The 15823-nt window shown below is 42.1% G+C and overlaps 2 protein-coding genes across 3 annotated transcripts; one reads left to right on the forward strand and one right to left on the reverse strand.

Moving 5' to 3' along the window:
* Window positions 1-129: 129 nt before the first annotated feature.
* Window positions 130-8443, reverse strand: sars2 (seryl-tRNA synthetase 2, mitochondrial). Its single transcript, XM_086080063.1, has 16 exons — window positions 8174-8443; window positions 7993-8088; window positions 7247-7276; window positions 7008-7148; window positions 6868-6922; window positions 6724-6787; window positions 6466-6571; window positions 6332-6379; window positions 4964-5072; window positions 3419-3464; window positions 3254-3341; window positions 2692-2804; window positions 1824-1917; window positions 1563-1655; window positions 1413-1478; window positions 130-1160 (listed from the first exon to the last, which is right to left on the reverse strand). Exons 1-16 carry the CDS (start codon window positions 8438-8440, stop codon window positions 1020-1022), a joined length of 1557 nt encoding a protein of 518 aa, XP_085936189.1. The 5' UTR covers window positions 8441-8443; the 3' UTR covers window positions 130-1019.
* Window positions 8444-8885: 442 nt separating this feature from the next.
* On the forward strand, window positions 8886-13766 carry LOC147170697 (kelch repeat and BTB domain-containing protein 8). Of its 2 annotated transcripts, XM_086079722.1 has the most exons (6): window positions 8886-8904; window positions 9184-9293; window positions 9432-9585; window positions 9738-9816; window positions 10082-10309; window positions 11398-13766. In XM_086079722.1, exons 3-6 carry the CDS (start codon window positions 9432-9434, stop codon window positions 12893-12895), a joined length of 1959 nt encoding a protein of 652 aa, XP_085935848.1. In that variant the 5' UTR covers window positions 8886-8904; window positions 9184-9293; the 3' UTR covers window positions 12896-13766. The 2 variants fall into 2 exon arrangements, with proteins under 2 accessions (XP_085935848.1, XP_085935846.1); XM_086079720.1 differs by lacking the exon at window positions 8886-8904 and having other exon boundaries at window positions 8926-9293.
* The last annotated feature ends 2057 nt before the right edge of the window (window positions 13767-15823 follow it).

The raw sequence follows: 15823 nt of genomic DNA on the forward strand, positions 1-15823 counted from the left end.
CCTGCAATTTGTAAATAAATCAAATGGAACTTGTAGCGTCATTCCAAATGCGAACGTACTGCTATCTGAATCTTCACCGTTAACGTTCTTATATGTAAAACATTCAAATATTACTACTGCATGTTTTGCACATAATGTCCTTTATTGCAGTGAGAGGATGTGAATGCAGTATTTACAATGCCCGTTAGACGCTGTTGAGCTCTGGTGCCCCCCACAGGTAAACAGGGACAATACGTTTGTGATGTATTACATACAACACTTTATTGACGACCAAAGCACTCACAAGGTCAGCAAGCAGGGGTCGACAATGATGTTAGCAATTTTCTGTCATTGGTTGATCACAGCAAAACTTATTACAGCCAACTTTAACAAGCAAAACATATCTAAAGCCTTTTGCGCACATTGTACAACAATTAGGAAACAACATCTCTGGTGAGTATGGCGGGTTATTTCAGTTGATAGATATCATACTAGATGTATGTTGATTTTGATTTGCTTAGTTCTTTACTCTACTGATAGTTTCTATGACTGCAACATGATAGAGGTGGTAGTAAATGGAAAAAACATTCATCATGATAAAAGTGAACCAGCTCTCAGTCATCCAGTGTTGGATCTTATTACTGACTGCTGGCATTTTAAAATAAGTACAATATGAGTTCCATGTTTGACCACAAAAAATACGAAGACAATAAAAATACATTTGCTAAGCATTATTATGGCACTGTAACCTTTGCTGTTGTGTCAAACGATTAAAATGTACACGCAGACTGATTGACACCATGATCTGTCAAGGGGATGACCATTTTGCATTTACAGTGTATTCCATTATACTACTGCGGATCACTGGGCTATTTTGTCCACTGATGAATTAACAGTGACTGAAAATCCAGCCAATGACCAGTCTGACTGTACAATATGACCTGACTGAGTTAATGGAATGCTGTATCAATTTAAGAAAAGGGCACGCCCAGAAAAATGAGGACTGAGGTGAATTGTCATCAGCGATCCCAATACTGACGTCACGTAATTGTGGGAGAAGGTCTGGGTGGGCGGTTGGGCTGGTTGGGACCGATGTATTTCAAAGGAGTGCACTTTGGCTTCTCAATTATTTCAAGATCCAAATATGGTTGCAAGGCTTTGGGGACGAGCACAGATCCTTCCTGCGGGTACACAAATACAGAAAATGAGATAATACATCTAAAGGTTGTTACCCTCGTATTAGTAGGGATACAGGTTCAAGTGCTTGTTGACATTAAGTTATCGTTGACCATGAATTCCATATTGACATGAATGCACCATCTTTTGAAGTTTTCACAGGATTAAGGACTGTGTTCATGTAGCCCTATTGAACAACACGTAAGAATCAAAGTAAGTAAAGCCTTTTTTTTTTTTTTTTTACATTGCAATCTTACTTTGGTTTGGTGAGTCTCCAGGATGGCAATGATTGTTCTGGGGATAGCGCACGCTGTAGCATTCACCTAAAAACAAAACACACACCATGCAGGTTTGCTGTCTGCTGAAACCGCAGCAAAAACACCAGAGAGTCTCCTCCGCAGTCTTACCGTGTGGGCGTAGCGCATACTGCCATCGTCTCTCTCATACAGGATGTTGAGGCGTCTGCTCTGGTAGTCAGTACAGTTGGACCCACTAGAAATCTGAAAGGCAGAAGGAATACATCTGTCACATCACAGAGCTTGCTTGCAATGCTATAAAAACTATTGCATGGGGAAACAGGACATTGTCTATAATTACCTAATTTTTATAATCACGGAAAGTAGCACAGTAATGTAACGGCAGTAATAATATATGGTAATGTCGCTGACCTCGCCATAAGTGTTCCTTCCAGGCATCCAGGCTTCAATGTCATACTTTCTATATGCTGGAGGACCCAACTCTTGTGTTGGCATGTCCAACACTCTAACAACAAAACACACACACTCAATTACAAAAATAAATCTGTGATCAGTTAAATGATGCAGGATTTTAAGTTGAACCCATTAAGGCCTAAAGGGCCTGGCATGATGTGCCTCTAAAAACTTTTGAGTCGCCCCCAAAAACTTGAAGTTTTCCTGGAAATTCAACAACATAAAAAAAAATAATTGATATCTCAGCTCCTGAAGCAGATAGAAACATAATTTCAAAAACATTTTAGAGCTTACGCTTGTTGCGTTCACACAAACCGAAGTTTATTATTATAAACCTTTAATATGTTATATATTTTTAAATCAACAAACAAATGTCGCATCTGTGGGTGTATAACCCCAAATATATTTACTTTCAACACTGGAGCGCAGTTGGAATAACCTCTGGGGATCGGGGTAATTATTCATCGCCCATTCCGTTACAACGCCGTCAAAATTTCCAACATCCTCATTGTCTACAAACATATTTCTTAACAGTATGTCACTGTCGACTCGTTACATTTATTCAATAACTCCCGCGAATCTGCGTCAACCATAAACGCTCGAATAAAATTCCAGGACATGCTATGAGGCCCACGTCACCCTATCGTGCATATTCTGATGCATTTCATCGACTAAGAAACCAAGAATTGGTCAAAACACAACAAAATGTCATATCCGCTCTCCCGGCTTTAAAGGGAGAAGAGCGCAGGTGCGCTCCCGGCTTTAACGGTAGAAGCGCGGTCACGCACTCCCGGCCTTAATGGGTTAATGGTGTGCCGTTTGTGACCTGTAGTGTAGCTCGAGTGCAGAAAAGATCTCTTTTTGCAAGGAGACAAACTCCCCCAAGAGCTGAGCACTCTCCTCCCCTGTCTCGTTCGCCGTCACTCCAAACATCTCCACCTCGACACACAAACGGCACCATTTCAAACTCGTTATTTATATGTCACACTGTATGCACAATAAAAACAACAGCATCGCTGAGCAATGAAATTCTTAACTGAATAAGCAAATGCTGCATTATACTTTTAGTTTCTCCTTCTACAAATAAAATCCGTCACAAACAGGATTAATAAAGTCTATCTGGTGTATCAAACCATCTCATCTGAATAAGTCAGCGGTATAAGACGGACATCAAAGAAATCAAATTAGATACATTTTAGATTTTTTATCTGTTGCGCAATCTTGCTATTAAATCTGCTCAAATTTGCTCCATGAATTGAGCTTTGTGATAATGCTCGTCTTTAAACATCCAGAACTAACAGCTTTCTACTTTTTAGAGATCCACGACTAAAGAGCTCCATGTAGCTCCAGAGCCACAGGTTGCAGACCCCCTGGTCTATACTACTAACCTTATTGAAGTGATGAACTCTGAAGAGGCCCCAGGTCTCTCTCCCTGTGTCCGTCTCTGCTCTGTAACATGTACTGCTGCACGCGGTCCTGCAGCAGGAGGCAGACAAGCATGTCAGCTACAAATATTTCAAACAACATAACTGAGACGAGGGAGCACTTCATACCTGACGGGCAGATCTTTAAAATTAACTGCGTGATCCATGAAATAACCTGAGGAGGAGAGGGATCAAATGTTGAGCATGTGCAAAATGGAGTTCCTTATCTCAATGGCCATTCTAACGCCAAGCTCAGACGACACAATTGTAGCCTGATTTCGACACGACAGACACATCATAAAGAAATGGTCACTGTTGTGGCCGATTACTTTTAGTTTTGAGTTGCAAAGCACGCGCCGTTACCTTGTGTAGTGTGACATATTTAAAGCCTGCTCATCTGGCGTGTAAAACACCTCTTAGTGTGACATGTCCTATGTGGCCCCACGATTTGTTCCTAGACATTAACTAACATTGTGATGAAGAAAAACTAATTTTCTCCCGCCTCCGTGAAGTCGGAGTTGTGACTGTATGGAATCATGCTGGTTACCATCGTTACAATTAGGGGTGTTAGAAAAAAATCGATTCGGCAATACATCGCGATATTACAGCGCGCAATTCTCGAATCGATTTGATATGCAGCCGAATCGATTTTTAAACATCAATTTTTTATAAGAATATTCAACAAAACGTCTTACTTAGGGTTAGGATTAAGACATTAAGCATGGAAGAATGTTATATTAATGGAACATTAAGCCTTAATATTTTATTTCAGTGCTGTTCAAATTGCAACCTGTTTGTTAAATGCAGTGGCTCAGTTATAAGCCTGAATTTTCAGATAAATACATTTTCATACAAATTTTACAGTGTACATGTACAAGTTTACTGATTAGTATTTTCTAAACTTGAGTAAAAAAAAAAAAAAATCCCCCATAAATTAATTTTTAGATTCGTATCGGGATGAATCAGTATCGAATCGAATCGTGACCTATGAATCGTGATACGAATTGAATCGCCAGGTACCAGGCCATTCACACCCCTTGTTACAATATATATGGATTGCGTTTTAGAACAACAATACTTAACCTTAAAAAGCAGTCCATTTACCGCACTTCAAATTTAATTTGTGAAATAGCGAAACCTTGTGGCCAAAATGTAGCAAGCATTACATACGGGTACATTCAGATGATTAATTTGATCCCAATTCTTTTTCGCTCACATCCGCAAACAGTAAGTACAGCAGTAAATTAGCCTTTTGTGCTAAATTACGCCGTATTCTTATTCCACTGCGCAAACTAGTTCATTGCACGCCCGTCGTAACCTTGAAATGCTGTACGTCTGTTACTGTGAACAGAGGGTAACCTGTTCACAAAAGTATCATCAACAAATAAAAACCTGGAATAAAGCACCTATGCCAGGGATGGGCAAACTTGAGGGCCGGAGTCCCTTCCCTTTCCCTTTTTCAACACACCTGATATATGATCAGCTCATCAGCATGCTCTGCATACAGTAAGCCTGACGGTACAGTACAGTAACAATCCTGTTGATTGGAATCAGCTTGTGTTGGAAGAGGGAAACTTTGCTCACCCCTGATGTATGCAGTGGTATTGATAAACATCCACAAAGTGCCGTTATTTCTACAAGAGAAATAAAAATGTAGAAAACAGTAGGCAAGACCTGCTATTCCGACTTCTCCAGTCCCAGCCAGGTTTAGGTCTGGGAAACGAGCCGGGTCTAGCGAGTAGACCTGAGAGCGATGGGCATTGGGCTGCATGCCACATCCCTCCTGTAAGACAAGACAACCAATGGGACAGCCTTTTAACACAGGGGTCTGCAACCTGCGGCTCTGGAGCAATATGTGGCTCTTTAGTAGCTCTCCTGTGGCTCCTTGTGGATCTTTAAAACATTAGTAGAAATTATTATTATTTTTAAAGATAAAATATTCTTTAAATTGATAGGGGTTACACAATAACCCCAGAAACGTTCAGCTAACCAGAATGGCTCACTTCCGGCGCTTCAAACATAGGAGACCTGGGAAATGATGGTTGGCTGATGTGATCATACAACGCATATCTGCGTTTATTTTGAAAAGCGCCGGACGGACGGATATGTGTTGTATGATCACATCGGCCAACCATACTAACGGAACCCCATATTTCAGTGCTGCTCACTTGCTCAGTCGATGGACATGGTCATTTTTGGCAAGTCCCGTAGCGGCCGTGTGTAAAAAAAAAAAAGTGCAATTTTCCAGGTCTCCGATGTCTACTGACGAGCACCGGGTTAGCTGAACGCTTCTGTGGTTAGTACATAACCCCCAATAATGATTTAGATTTTTTTATTTTTTATTAATGATACTCAAAAAAATGTCATAGTCCAAATTTTTAAGTTGTCAGAAAAAGAGAGATGAAAGGTAGACAAAACAGTTTTAAAAATTACCTAAAAATGTCCAAAAATTGACCATAAAATGTCCAAAATGTAGAGGAAAAGCAGAATATAAACAAAATGTCCATGCTATTGCCAAAAATGTCAGAGAATTGTATAAAAAGTCAGTTAAAAAAAAGTTTAAAATGTAAAAAAAAAAACTGAAGAAATCCTTAAAGTAACCATAAAATGTCCACAAAATTGCCAAACAGTCAGAAAATTGATTTAAGAAAAGGCAGGAAAGAAAATGTTCAAAAAGTAACCATCAAATGTCCCAAAATAGAAATCCCAAAAATCAACATAAAATGTACACAAAATTGCCAAAATTTTTAGAAATTGATTGCGAGAAAAGAAATGCTGAAAAAAATTGTCAAGGAAAGGCAGAAAAGGTTGCTAACCCGTTTTAAGAGAAGCTAATTTGACATTCAGTCAGTTACAAATTACAAGGTGAAAACGGTTTTAGAGAGCCCCGCTTGCCTGCGAATTATCATTATGCAATTGTTTTCACCTCATGTTTTTCGTTTGCTTCAATTGTGTATGCGTGTGTGTTTTGTTTAAGATAATTAACGTGGTCATGCAGTCTAAATAACACACAGACCAAAAAGAGTAGGATATGCTACTTACAAACACTACACCCTTCAGCATGTCAGGTACAACCATGGGAATGAAGCCCTATCCGAGCAAAAAACATAATTAATACACATTTATGCGCTTGCTACAAATTTGTTTGACCAATATCTAATCTTTCAGCAGCTTACACGCCGTTGCAGTTTGTCGAGTGCAAAGTTTTGGAGCGCCGTCTGAAGTCTGGCCCCTGCCCCCCTCAGATAGTAAGACCTATGACCTGAGACATGAGCAAGATGCCTGAGGCAGAGCAAAGGTTTGTTCTCAGGTGGATGTACATGGCTGGACAAGCATTTAAAACGTACGACCATATTCATTCAAAATGGAAATGGCATTGCTGCTACCAGCCCACGTGGTCAATTAAGAAGAAGAAATCCAAGAGTCATCATCACCTCTGCCTGAGGAGGCCCAACTCCTCCCCCAGTTCCACATGACCTCTGGGCTTAAAGTCAAATTCTTCAACAAAGAAAATGGAGTTTTTTTATTATACATATAACTGAATGCATTTAATATTTAAATCATCTCACAACACTCACCAGGTTTCTGACCAACCAGCTCCACTACCTCCGCTTGGCTCTCATCTCCAATAGGCTGAGAAGGAAAAGGTTTGAAATGTCAACAATATCAGAGGATAAAATCGCTCCCTGGGCACATCTGACTTTCAGTGAATTCTCACAACATCAGGGTGTGTGTTGTTGGGCAGACGGAGGGCTTGGCTATAGTGTTCCTGATCCAACTGCGTCTCTCTGCGATAGAGATGGTTGAGTCTATTACGGACCTCTCGACCTTTCAGCAGTGTCTGGTTGTACTCTGGAAGCTGTGTGGTGAACACATGTACTGTACGTTAACAACAGAAGAACTAATGCTGTTAATCGTTCAATATTTATAAATAATTATTGTCAACATTTGACTTACATTGGCGAGGGCTTGCTTTCTGTGTTTTGCCTAAGAACAGATGATTGTTGTCAAATTCATGATTCTGGCTTTTGATCCCACACACACACACACACACACACACATGCATGCATACATACATGAATATACAGGTTAGGAATGCAGAAATATTATTGTATCCAAAGGGTTTTTTACGCGAGTGAATGTCTACTAGCTTGTGTCATAGTAAGTAGAAGTTGTGAGGTCACAGATTAAAATATCTCTCTGTACATTCTTTTATTTTATTTTTTACTGTTTTTACAATTTTTTGCAGCCAGTCAGCAGTTGTAAACGAGCAGTTTTGATTCACGTTTATTGAACAATTTAACAGTTATTCTGAGGGTAATGCTAATGCCGAATTCAATGGCAAAACAAAAAGAAGAGATATAAATGGGTGAAGCGAGGCAGGAACCACGCAGTGTATAATTCACGGCAACATAACCGTTTCCCAGCAGCCCACAAGCTAAAATAACCAATTCATGGCCAACCTAATGTAATCACAGTAAAATAGTTGTTCATGATGTCAGGCCAAGAATATATCGCTCTTGCAATTGCCCAGCCATTCACGGCAAAAAATTAAATAACGCTAGCAGGAGAGTTGACAGTCACGGCAAAATAACCACTGCCAATCTTTTTGGTTTTAACTGCTATACAGCACCTTATTCGATACCACGAACGTGTTGATGGTAAGCATGGAATACTATAACGACCTTCAAATGTTTACTGACCACTAAATCTCTGACCGATCCACTGATGTGAATCTTCTGCTGTTCCAGCTCAGAGATTTCCGTTCGTACTGCCTGGAGCTGCTGCCACACACACACCTGAAAGAAAGACAAACACGCGTGCCAACAATTCTAGAAAACTGAATTGGAGACACATGAATGTGACTTTTCTTGTGCCACTTACAATTTCCTTGACATCTTCCCCGCGCAGCTCGCCTTTCCTGTCCTCTACATTAGCGATGACTTTGTCGGTGTCTTCACACACTGCCTTCATGTCCAACTGCGGCTTGTCGCTATATCCTTCACAAACATGCTCATACAAGCTGCTCCGATGAGAAAAGCGACGGGGTACTATGAAACCCACCTGCATTGAGAAATGTCGCACTACCGGCGACAACAAAAACTTTGTAAAGCTTCTAAATGAAGAAAAGGCGACCATGTGTGTCGCCATATTGGATATATGACAGATGGTGCATTCATGGTAGTAGGAACTTCTAAATACATATGATGAGCGCTGACACACGCGTTACCATGTGGAAGATATTACATTCAAACGGACATTTTAAAATCATACGTGATAAGGCTTATGACATAATAATTCGCTGTAAGAATATAAAAGCAATTCGTAGGTAACTTCCCGTTCTTGTGAAAAGACAAGAATACTGTTTGCAACTACACAGAAAACTGGACGAAAAGGTAGCACGACTCCGGAAGCAGAAATAGATCTTTTATTTGCAATGTATTTGTTGAAACGTCTATGTACGTATTGCATGTACACTTTGATCGATACTATTTTCCATTTGTTTATTTTTAATTTATTTTTAGCATTTTTAAAGCATGGGAGTAGAAATATTAACATAACAGCGGTGGACGAAAAGCTGAGCTATTGTCACGAGCCAAAGGTCAGCCAATCAGGTGAGCGGAAACTAAGCTCTGCGGTGATCCGGGCTGACATGACAAGTGCGGCCGGCTGGACGTGAAATCAGTTTAGATTTCTTGGTCGGTATTCCCCAAACTACCTCTTTGTGCGTCATCATCAGTGAGTCGCAACGCATATCTCGGAGCTCAGTGCTACAGTGGAGTATCACTTATTACGGCGAGACGCGTTATTAATAGTCCTGTGTGCGCTAATATCCGTTGGTGATGTGCAAGTGGCTGGATGAGCAGCGTGTAACCGACGCGTCTTCACCGCAGGCCGGACGAAACCCAAAGGCTGAGCCAACAAGACATCTTCAACCTGCTTCACACATTTCTGTTAAAGTGGGACACAACCGGCCTCCACACTGGAAACGAGAAGATCAAAGGTAGTGTTGACATGTCTTTTATAAATACACTAGTGTGGTACTCTTATTTGCTCTTTAAGTAGGACTACTACTAACATCATCATGAACTTTGGCAAACACAAAAATCAAATAATACATGTTATGTGTACTGCACTTCAGATGAATGCTCTGCGTGGGGGCACAGTCACATGGCGCCCCCAGCCGTGGCAGGATGAGGACGGAGGAGGAAAGGAGCCGCTGTCAGACAGTGACTCAGAGGAGGAGGACTTCCCCGATGACAGCACCACTCCACTGGGAGACTACGTCACTCACGGTGAGGCAGGCTCAAATAAAGAGGGGGTACCCTTCAAGGCGCATGACTTGCAGACGAGTCAGTTGAACTCCTTTCCTCCCACAACCTCCCTTCTCGTCTGCTCAGTGTGGTTCTTACATGCGTCTGTGTTTCTTCTCTTCATGCATCCACAGGACTGAAGCAGCTCCTGGATGCTCAGCAGCTGTGTGATGTGACCTTGCTTGTCGAGGGAAAGAAGTTCTTGTGTCACAGGTACACCGGCCACATTCAACAACTCACCCACGACTCACACTGGTTGTCATATGTACTAAGTGAAATTTGAGTCCAGTCCCAAGATGGGCATTTATATGTAAAATTAAGCCTAAGGTAAATGGTGTAGAAGATGGATGGAGGAATGCATAGCATAGATTTATAGAACATAGATTTAGCTATGATCATCTGATTTGATTTGAGCTCAGTTTGATTAGTGGTTGTTTTGAAAGCCGTTTAACACAACTTTCCTCTTGGGCCTGCTCAGGGTGCTCCTAGCAGCCGTAAGCCCGTACTTCAGGGCCATGTTCACCAGTCCGCTGGTGGAGTCTCGCCTCACCGAAATCCGCCTGGAGGAAGTGACACCATCTGTCATGGAGACCGTCATCCAGTTTGCGTACACTGGAGAGGCAGGGTTGTCTCTGGAAACCGCCGAGGATCTATTTGTGGCCGCCAATCGCCTTCAAGTCATGCCTCTGCAAGATCTGTGCTCCAGGTGAAGTCCTATCTGTGGTTTCATGTTGTCATTTAAAGCAGTGGCTCTTCCTTGTTGGAGGTTCTGAACCCCACAAGCTTCATGTGTGCATTCACTGAACCCTTAAGAATTGGAAAAGTAAATAGTGATAGACCGATGTGGATTTTTCAGGTCCGAGGAGGCCAATAACCGATATTTCAAGAAAAGTCACAATTTGAAAGATTTACTTTGTTTAAATGCCATAAAGCTCGTTTGTTAAAACAACTTTTGACATTTTCAACACTGAAGTTTTTTATTTTTATTTTTAACATATGAAGAATAGACAGCTTTATTTAAATAGAACAAAAATTGTAGGGAGCTTCCAGGGTCATCAGCATGTGTTAAGCTAAATTAAAAACTCTGTAACTCCCTAAGTTTTCTACTGTAAATAATGTTTTCCAAAATTTCAACATAAGTGAGATGTAAAACTAATTTCATATATTTAAAAAAAAAAATGTAATAAAAAGTTTAGGAAGTTCCCAGTGTCAGTGGCATCCTTTATAAAGTAAAGTGAAAATGTAAATAAATACATAAATATAAAGTTATCTGTATCTCACAGGGCAATAAATGCATGCAAATGTAGCAAATTTTGTGTCTTTGCAGACAGTGAAAGATTGTCTAAACATGTTCAACATTTCTTTACGAATAAAAACGGTCTGAACATCTTAGAAATCCTAATGGAACCCAAAATTTGCAACGTAAGCATTCGCTTGATCGACCTTCAGATTCGTTTAAAAAAAAAAAGGCAGATGGCAATATTTGACATTTTGCCTGGTCGATGATCGTTCTATCCATAAAAGTAAAATGTGATATTTTTCCATTTCCAAACAGGTCGGATTTTGTTCATACTGCATGAAAAAAATCCGATGCGTGTCGAATATCGGCAAAAAAAAATTGTAATTGGGCTGCAGTGTGAGCATAACCAAAGATTGTAGATTTGTGTTGTCATGACAAGGTGAAGTGACATCACCTTTACTAAATTCGGCTGGTCCCACCTCCTTTGCCAGTAAGTTCAGTTCCAAATAATTGATTTAAAGGTTATTCTTCTCTTCTGAATGTCTTCCTTCCAGGTTTCTATTTGAGCACCTGTCGGTGGACAACTGTCTGGGGATGTATTCTCTAGCCCGATCTCACCATGACCAGCTGTTGCTCCGTGCCTCCCTCCGGGTGGTGGGCCAGCACTTCCCGCGCCTGTCCCGCCACAAAGACTTCCTCCTCCTCGATCACGGCACCCTCGGTAGCCTCCTGAGTTCGGACCGTTTGGGAGTAGACTCTGAGGCGGAGGTGTACGACGCAGCGAGGCGCTGGGCAGAGCACCGACCGTTGGATCGCTACGCCCACATGCCGGCGCTGCTTCACCACCTGCGTCCGGGACTGCTGTCGCAGGAGGAGAGTCGAAGACTGAGGCAAGAGTTGGGCCCCGCCGCAGCTGGTGAGGGCGTTGGAGGGCCCCTACGTCCAAGGGAAGGTATGTTTGAGAAAAAAATTGTGTGCGTGGGCCTGGCACCGAAGGAAGATGAGCGATTGGCCGAACAAGACTACACCGTGGACTGCTTCGACCCGCGGACGGGGAAGTGGGAGAAGCTGGCAGCGTTGGGCTCACTGGTGAGTCCCGGCTGCACTGCTGTGGGCGAAAGGCTGTTTGTAGCAGGAGGGTTTCTGAGGAAACCCTGGGGGTTCTCGGTGTCTTCAGCAGTGCACGAATACGATGCCGTTCTGGATCTCTGGACAGAACGCCCTTCAATGGGCCTACCTCGGTCTATGTTGGGCCTGCTGGGCTGCGGCGAGTCGCTCTACGCCTTGGGGGGAAGCAATCACTCGGCACTACTGGACTCCAGCGAAACCTTGGAGTTGGCTACACTCAAATGGGCGCCGGGTCCCAGGTTACCCCTCCCGCTGCGGGCCTTCGCCTGCGCAGCTCTGCGGGGACGGCTCTACCTGTTTGGCGGAAGCACACTTGAACAGAACCGGGCCGTGGTCCACTCAGGGGTACTTATTTACCACATCCTGACCGACTGCTGGACTCGAGTGGCTCTGGACTCTGGCGCCACCTGTCTTGCTGGAGGAGTAGCAGTGCGAGGTGGAGTCTGTGCCATTGGCGGATATATGAAGGATACCACCAAGTTTCTCGATGGAAGCTACACCACTCTAGAGCCGTTAGACGCCACCGGCCGTGTGCTGTTCTTCAGGGAGGGCAGGGCGTTTGGTGTGGAGCGAGAGGTGACCGGAGGAGGGGTAACGGACTCCGCAGAGCGGAGCACAGGGGCCGGCAGCGACAGAGCACCGAGCCCTGTGGTTTTCCCCGGCCTACCACGGAGGATAGCAGCCGGTGGCGTGGCCAGGTGGAAACGGAGGATTTATGTTTTGGGCGGAGAAAACGGCTCCCGGTTCTACGACAGCGTGTACTGTTGGAAGCCTGGCTGGCGCAGCTGGGTTCAGAGACGTGAGAAACTCCCTGGAGACACAGGCGGGATCAGTCCGTTTGGGTGCACCACTCTGAAGTTCCCCAAGAAACACATCCTGTCCAGACTGAGACGAGCCAAAGAAAACTGTGTTGTGCATGAGTAGCAATGAAGCCATGGAACTATGACGTCGAAAGATGCGCTTCAGTGATAGTCTCAGAGAGCTTCAACGTAGTCACGACTTCACAAAAGTCTGATTGCAACCACATATAGATCGTAGAAACAGATGCCGGGGCTGAAAGGTTCAAGGCGCCTGAATGTACTTTCATCATCTTTTCACACTGAAATCTTTATAAAGAAGTTTTAGCGATTTTAAGTTTATCTAGAGTTGACATTCATAAAACTGCACATTTGCAAGAAAATGACTTGAAACCTGAACAAGCTGGTTTTGTAGCTACTGTCATCTGCTCAGTATTTAATTTGGTACAATTGTTTTTTTCCCCCCTTACTATTTTGGGGATTCATCTGACAAAGTCGTGCACGCAGAAGGTGCGCTCCACAAGCAAATGATGTGAACACAATTGTTTATACTCATGATACGTACAAGCAATCGGTCTGGAGTGGCAAATGCTGTGATGATTATGTTAATCCTATAATTTTATATGCCATGTCAATTTAACACCAAGAAGCCAGGTAGTTACACAGTTAGCCAAAGAGATGTGGTCATTTTGTTCCATTAGACTAATCACATTACCTGACTTGATTACTGCCAGTTAAGCCTTCACATCACCGTAATAGAGCCTGCTTAACAGTATGGAAGAAAATACAAAATCTCAACAAGAAAACTCAGTGAAAGGCTGTTTTGTTATGTGAGCCCCGTTATGCTATCAGTTTATGTAGATGTTCTGATGTATTTTGAAATTGCAGTTGGATACAATTTCAAAACAACTGGCATTGGACTTGTGAAAGAATGTAAGCAAGAGGTTATAAAACCTGTCAAAAATCTGCAGCATTGCACATTAAAAAAAAAAAAAGTGTGTGTGCGCGTCTGTTCTCTGTGAAACTGTTATAGCCTACTGTAAAACTAAATAAGGTTACACACAGACTGTAAATGTGAATTTTGTTTAGCACAAAATTATACATTGGCCACATTTTTTGTTATTCATCAAATGGATCGCTTACCTGGAAGTAACATGTACAAAACAAAATCCATCCATCCATTTCCTGAACCGCTTTATTCCTCACAAGGGCGATGGGGGTGTTGGAGCCTATCCCAGCAACTGGTTGCCAGCCAATCACAGGGCACACATAGTCCAACAACCGGCCACAATCACACTTAGGGACAATTTACACACTTCATGTTTTCAACCCACACAGGCACGGGGAGAACATGCAAACGCCACGCAGGAAGCCTGGACTCGATCTCACGTCCCCTGCACTGGGAGGCGGACGCGCTAACCATTTGTCCGCCATGCCACCCGAAAACAAATTACAGTAATACAGTTGAAAACAATTCTTACCACTTAATTGTGGTCTTGGTTAGCCTCCATTTTATGATTTTGAGCCGTCCAGTTCCACTCTTTTATTTTTTACAAATTTTCTCCGACGTTCGGGGTCCATGGGAAAAACATGGAATGATAATTTAGTTTCCATCATGTTATGGTTGGAACATCCAACCGCACAACTTTTAAGCATGATTTTCTGAGAGCTTTGTATGCTAGTCAGAGGCAAAAGCAGGCTGTTTGTTTTCACCGTGTATATGGGCCTCTATTAGGGGGCGTTGTATTGCGGAAATATCAGAAATGCCCGGATGTTCGGATTGACCAACGTCCATAGAAAACGTATGTGTGGACGGTTGCGTCACTGTGACTCCTGCCTAATGGTAAGGAAGTGTAGTTATGGCTGCATACGTGAGTATACATACTGTATAGTACTACATGTATAAAGTTTATACAGTATATAGTGTAGTGTATACATTTTATACAGCATAACCTAAGCATCCACTAGCTATCTCTCCCCCCTTGCTCTAAATTTGTCTGCACTTCAAGCTTACTCATTTCATTTTAAATCCATTATATAGTGGTGTATGAAGGCAACAAAAACATGTCCATCCATTTTCCAAACCGCTTACAAAAAGACATCCACCCATTTTCCAAACCGCTTATCCTCGCAAGAGACCAAGGGTGTAACGTTATCTTTTAAAAAAGAAAAAAGAACAAAAAAGCATAAACATATATGATCGTGCATCTTTCTTCTCGATTCCTTTCACTGCAGTTTACCTTGCATCAATCCAGAGAAAAGTGGTTAGATTTGTTTGGTTTAGGACAACGGGATTTCATTAGAGGACATAATCAGACCATCGTGTGTAGTAGGCTGAGGACTCAGTTGTAGTCTCCATGCAAGTGTTACTTCCTGCCAGACTTAAAGGTAAATTGTTTATCTGCAATGGAATTAAATGATAATTTTGCTGGAATTGAAATACCATCCATCCAATTTTCCAAACCGTACCCACGCACGCTCACACACACGATCAGGACTCAGGACATTTTTGCCATCTGCTGGCATTAACTTGTAAATACAAGTGTTGCACTGTGGTTTTCGGGTAAACATTTTTTTTTAATAGACCAGTAGTACTGCATTATGCTGCTCTCATTGTATATATTTTTATTACGTAAACTTTTGAGTTTATTCATCAATTGTTTGAATGTGTGTCAAACAAGTAGTTACATGTACTGTAACTGTACTCAAATGGTCTCCAAAATCTGACAAATCCACCAGAACTTTCAGTGTCTTCAAAATAATGGTTCAAATGATAAAACCTTATGAAAAACGATTCCTGCAACTTGTTAAAACATATTGCACAAATAACTTGGTTTTACTATACCAACCAAGCAGTACTCTGTTATGTATTATGCCATTTAAATTACAGCACTACAGGACACTGATTCAGTGACATTCATTCTGTCAAGCCATCTTTTTTTTTAACTGTACATTATAGTTCAGACAAATGATTTAGGTGATCCAACCGTACTTTGTTCATAGTCATACAATTCCTTTTAAAAGTCTTCATATATTAAAGACCACAAAAAGCAAG

The sequence above is a fragment of the Leptonotus elevatus genome, chromosome 7, assembly GCF_054856555.1.
Source record: "Leptonotus elevatus isolate MCC_2025b chromosome 7, RoL_Lele_1.0, whole genome shotgun sequence".
In the NCBI taxonomy this organism is placed as follows: Eukaryota; Metazoa; Chordata; class Actinopteri; order Syngnathiformes; family Syngnathidae; genus Leptonotus; species Leptonotus elevatus.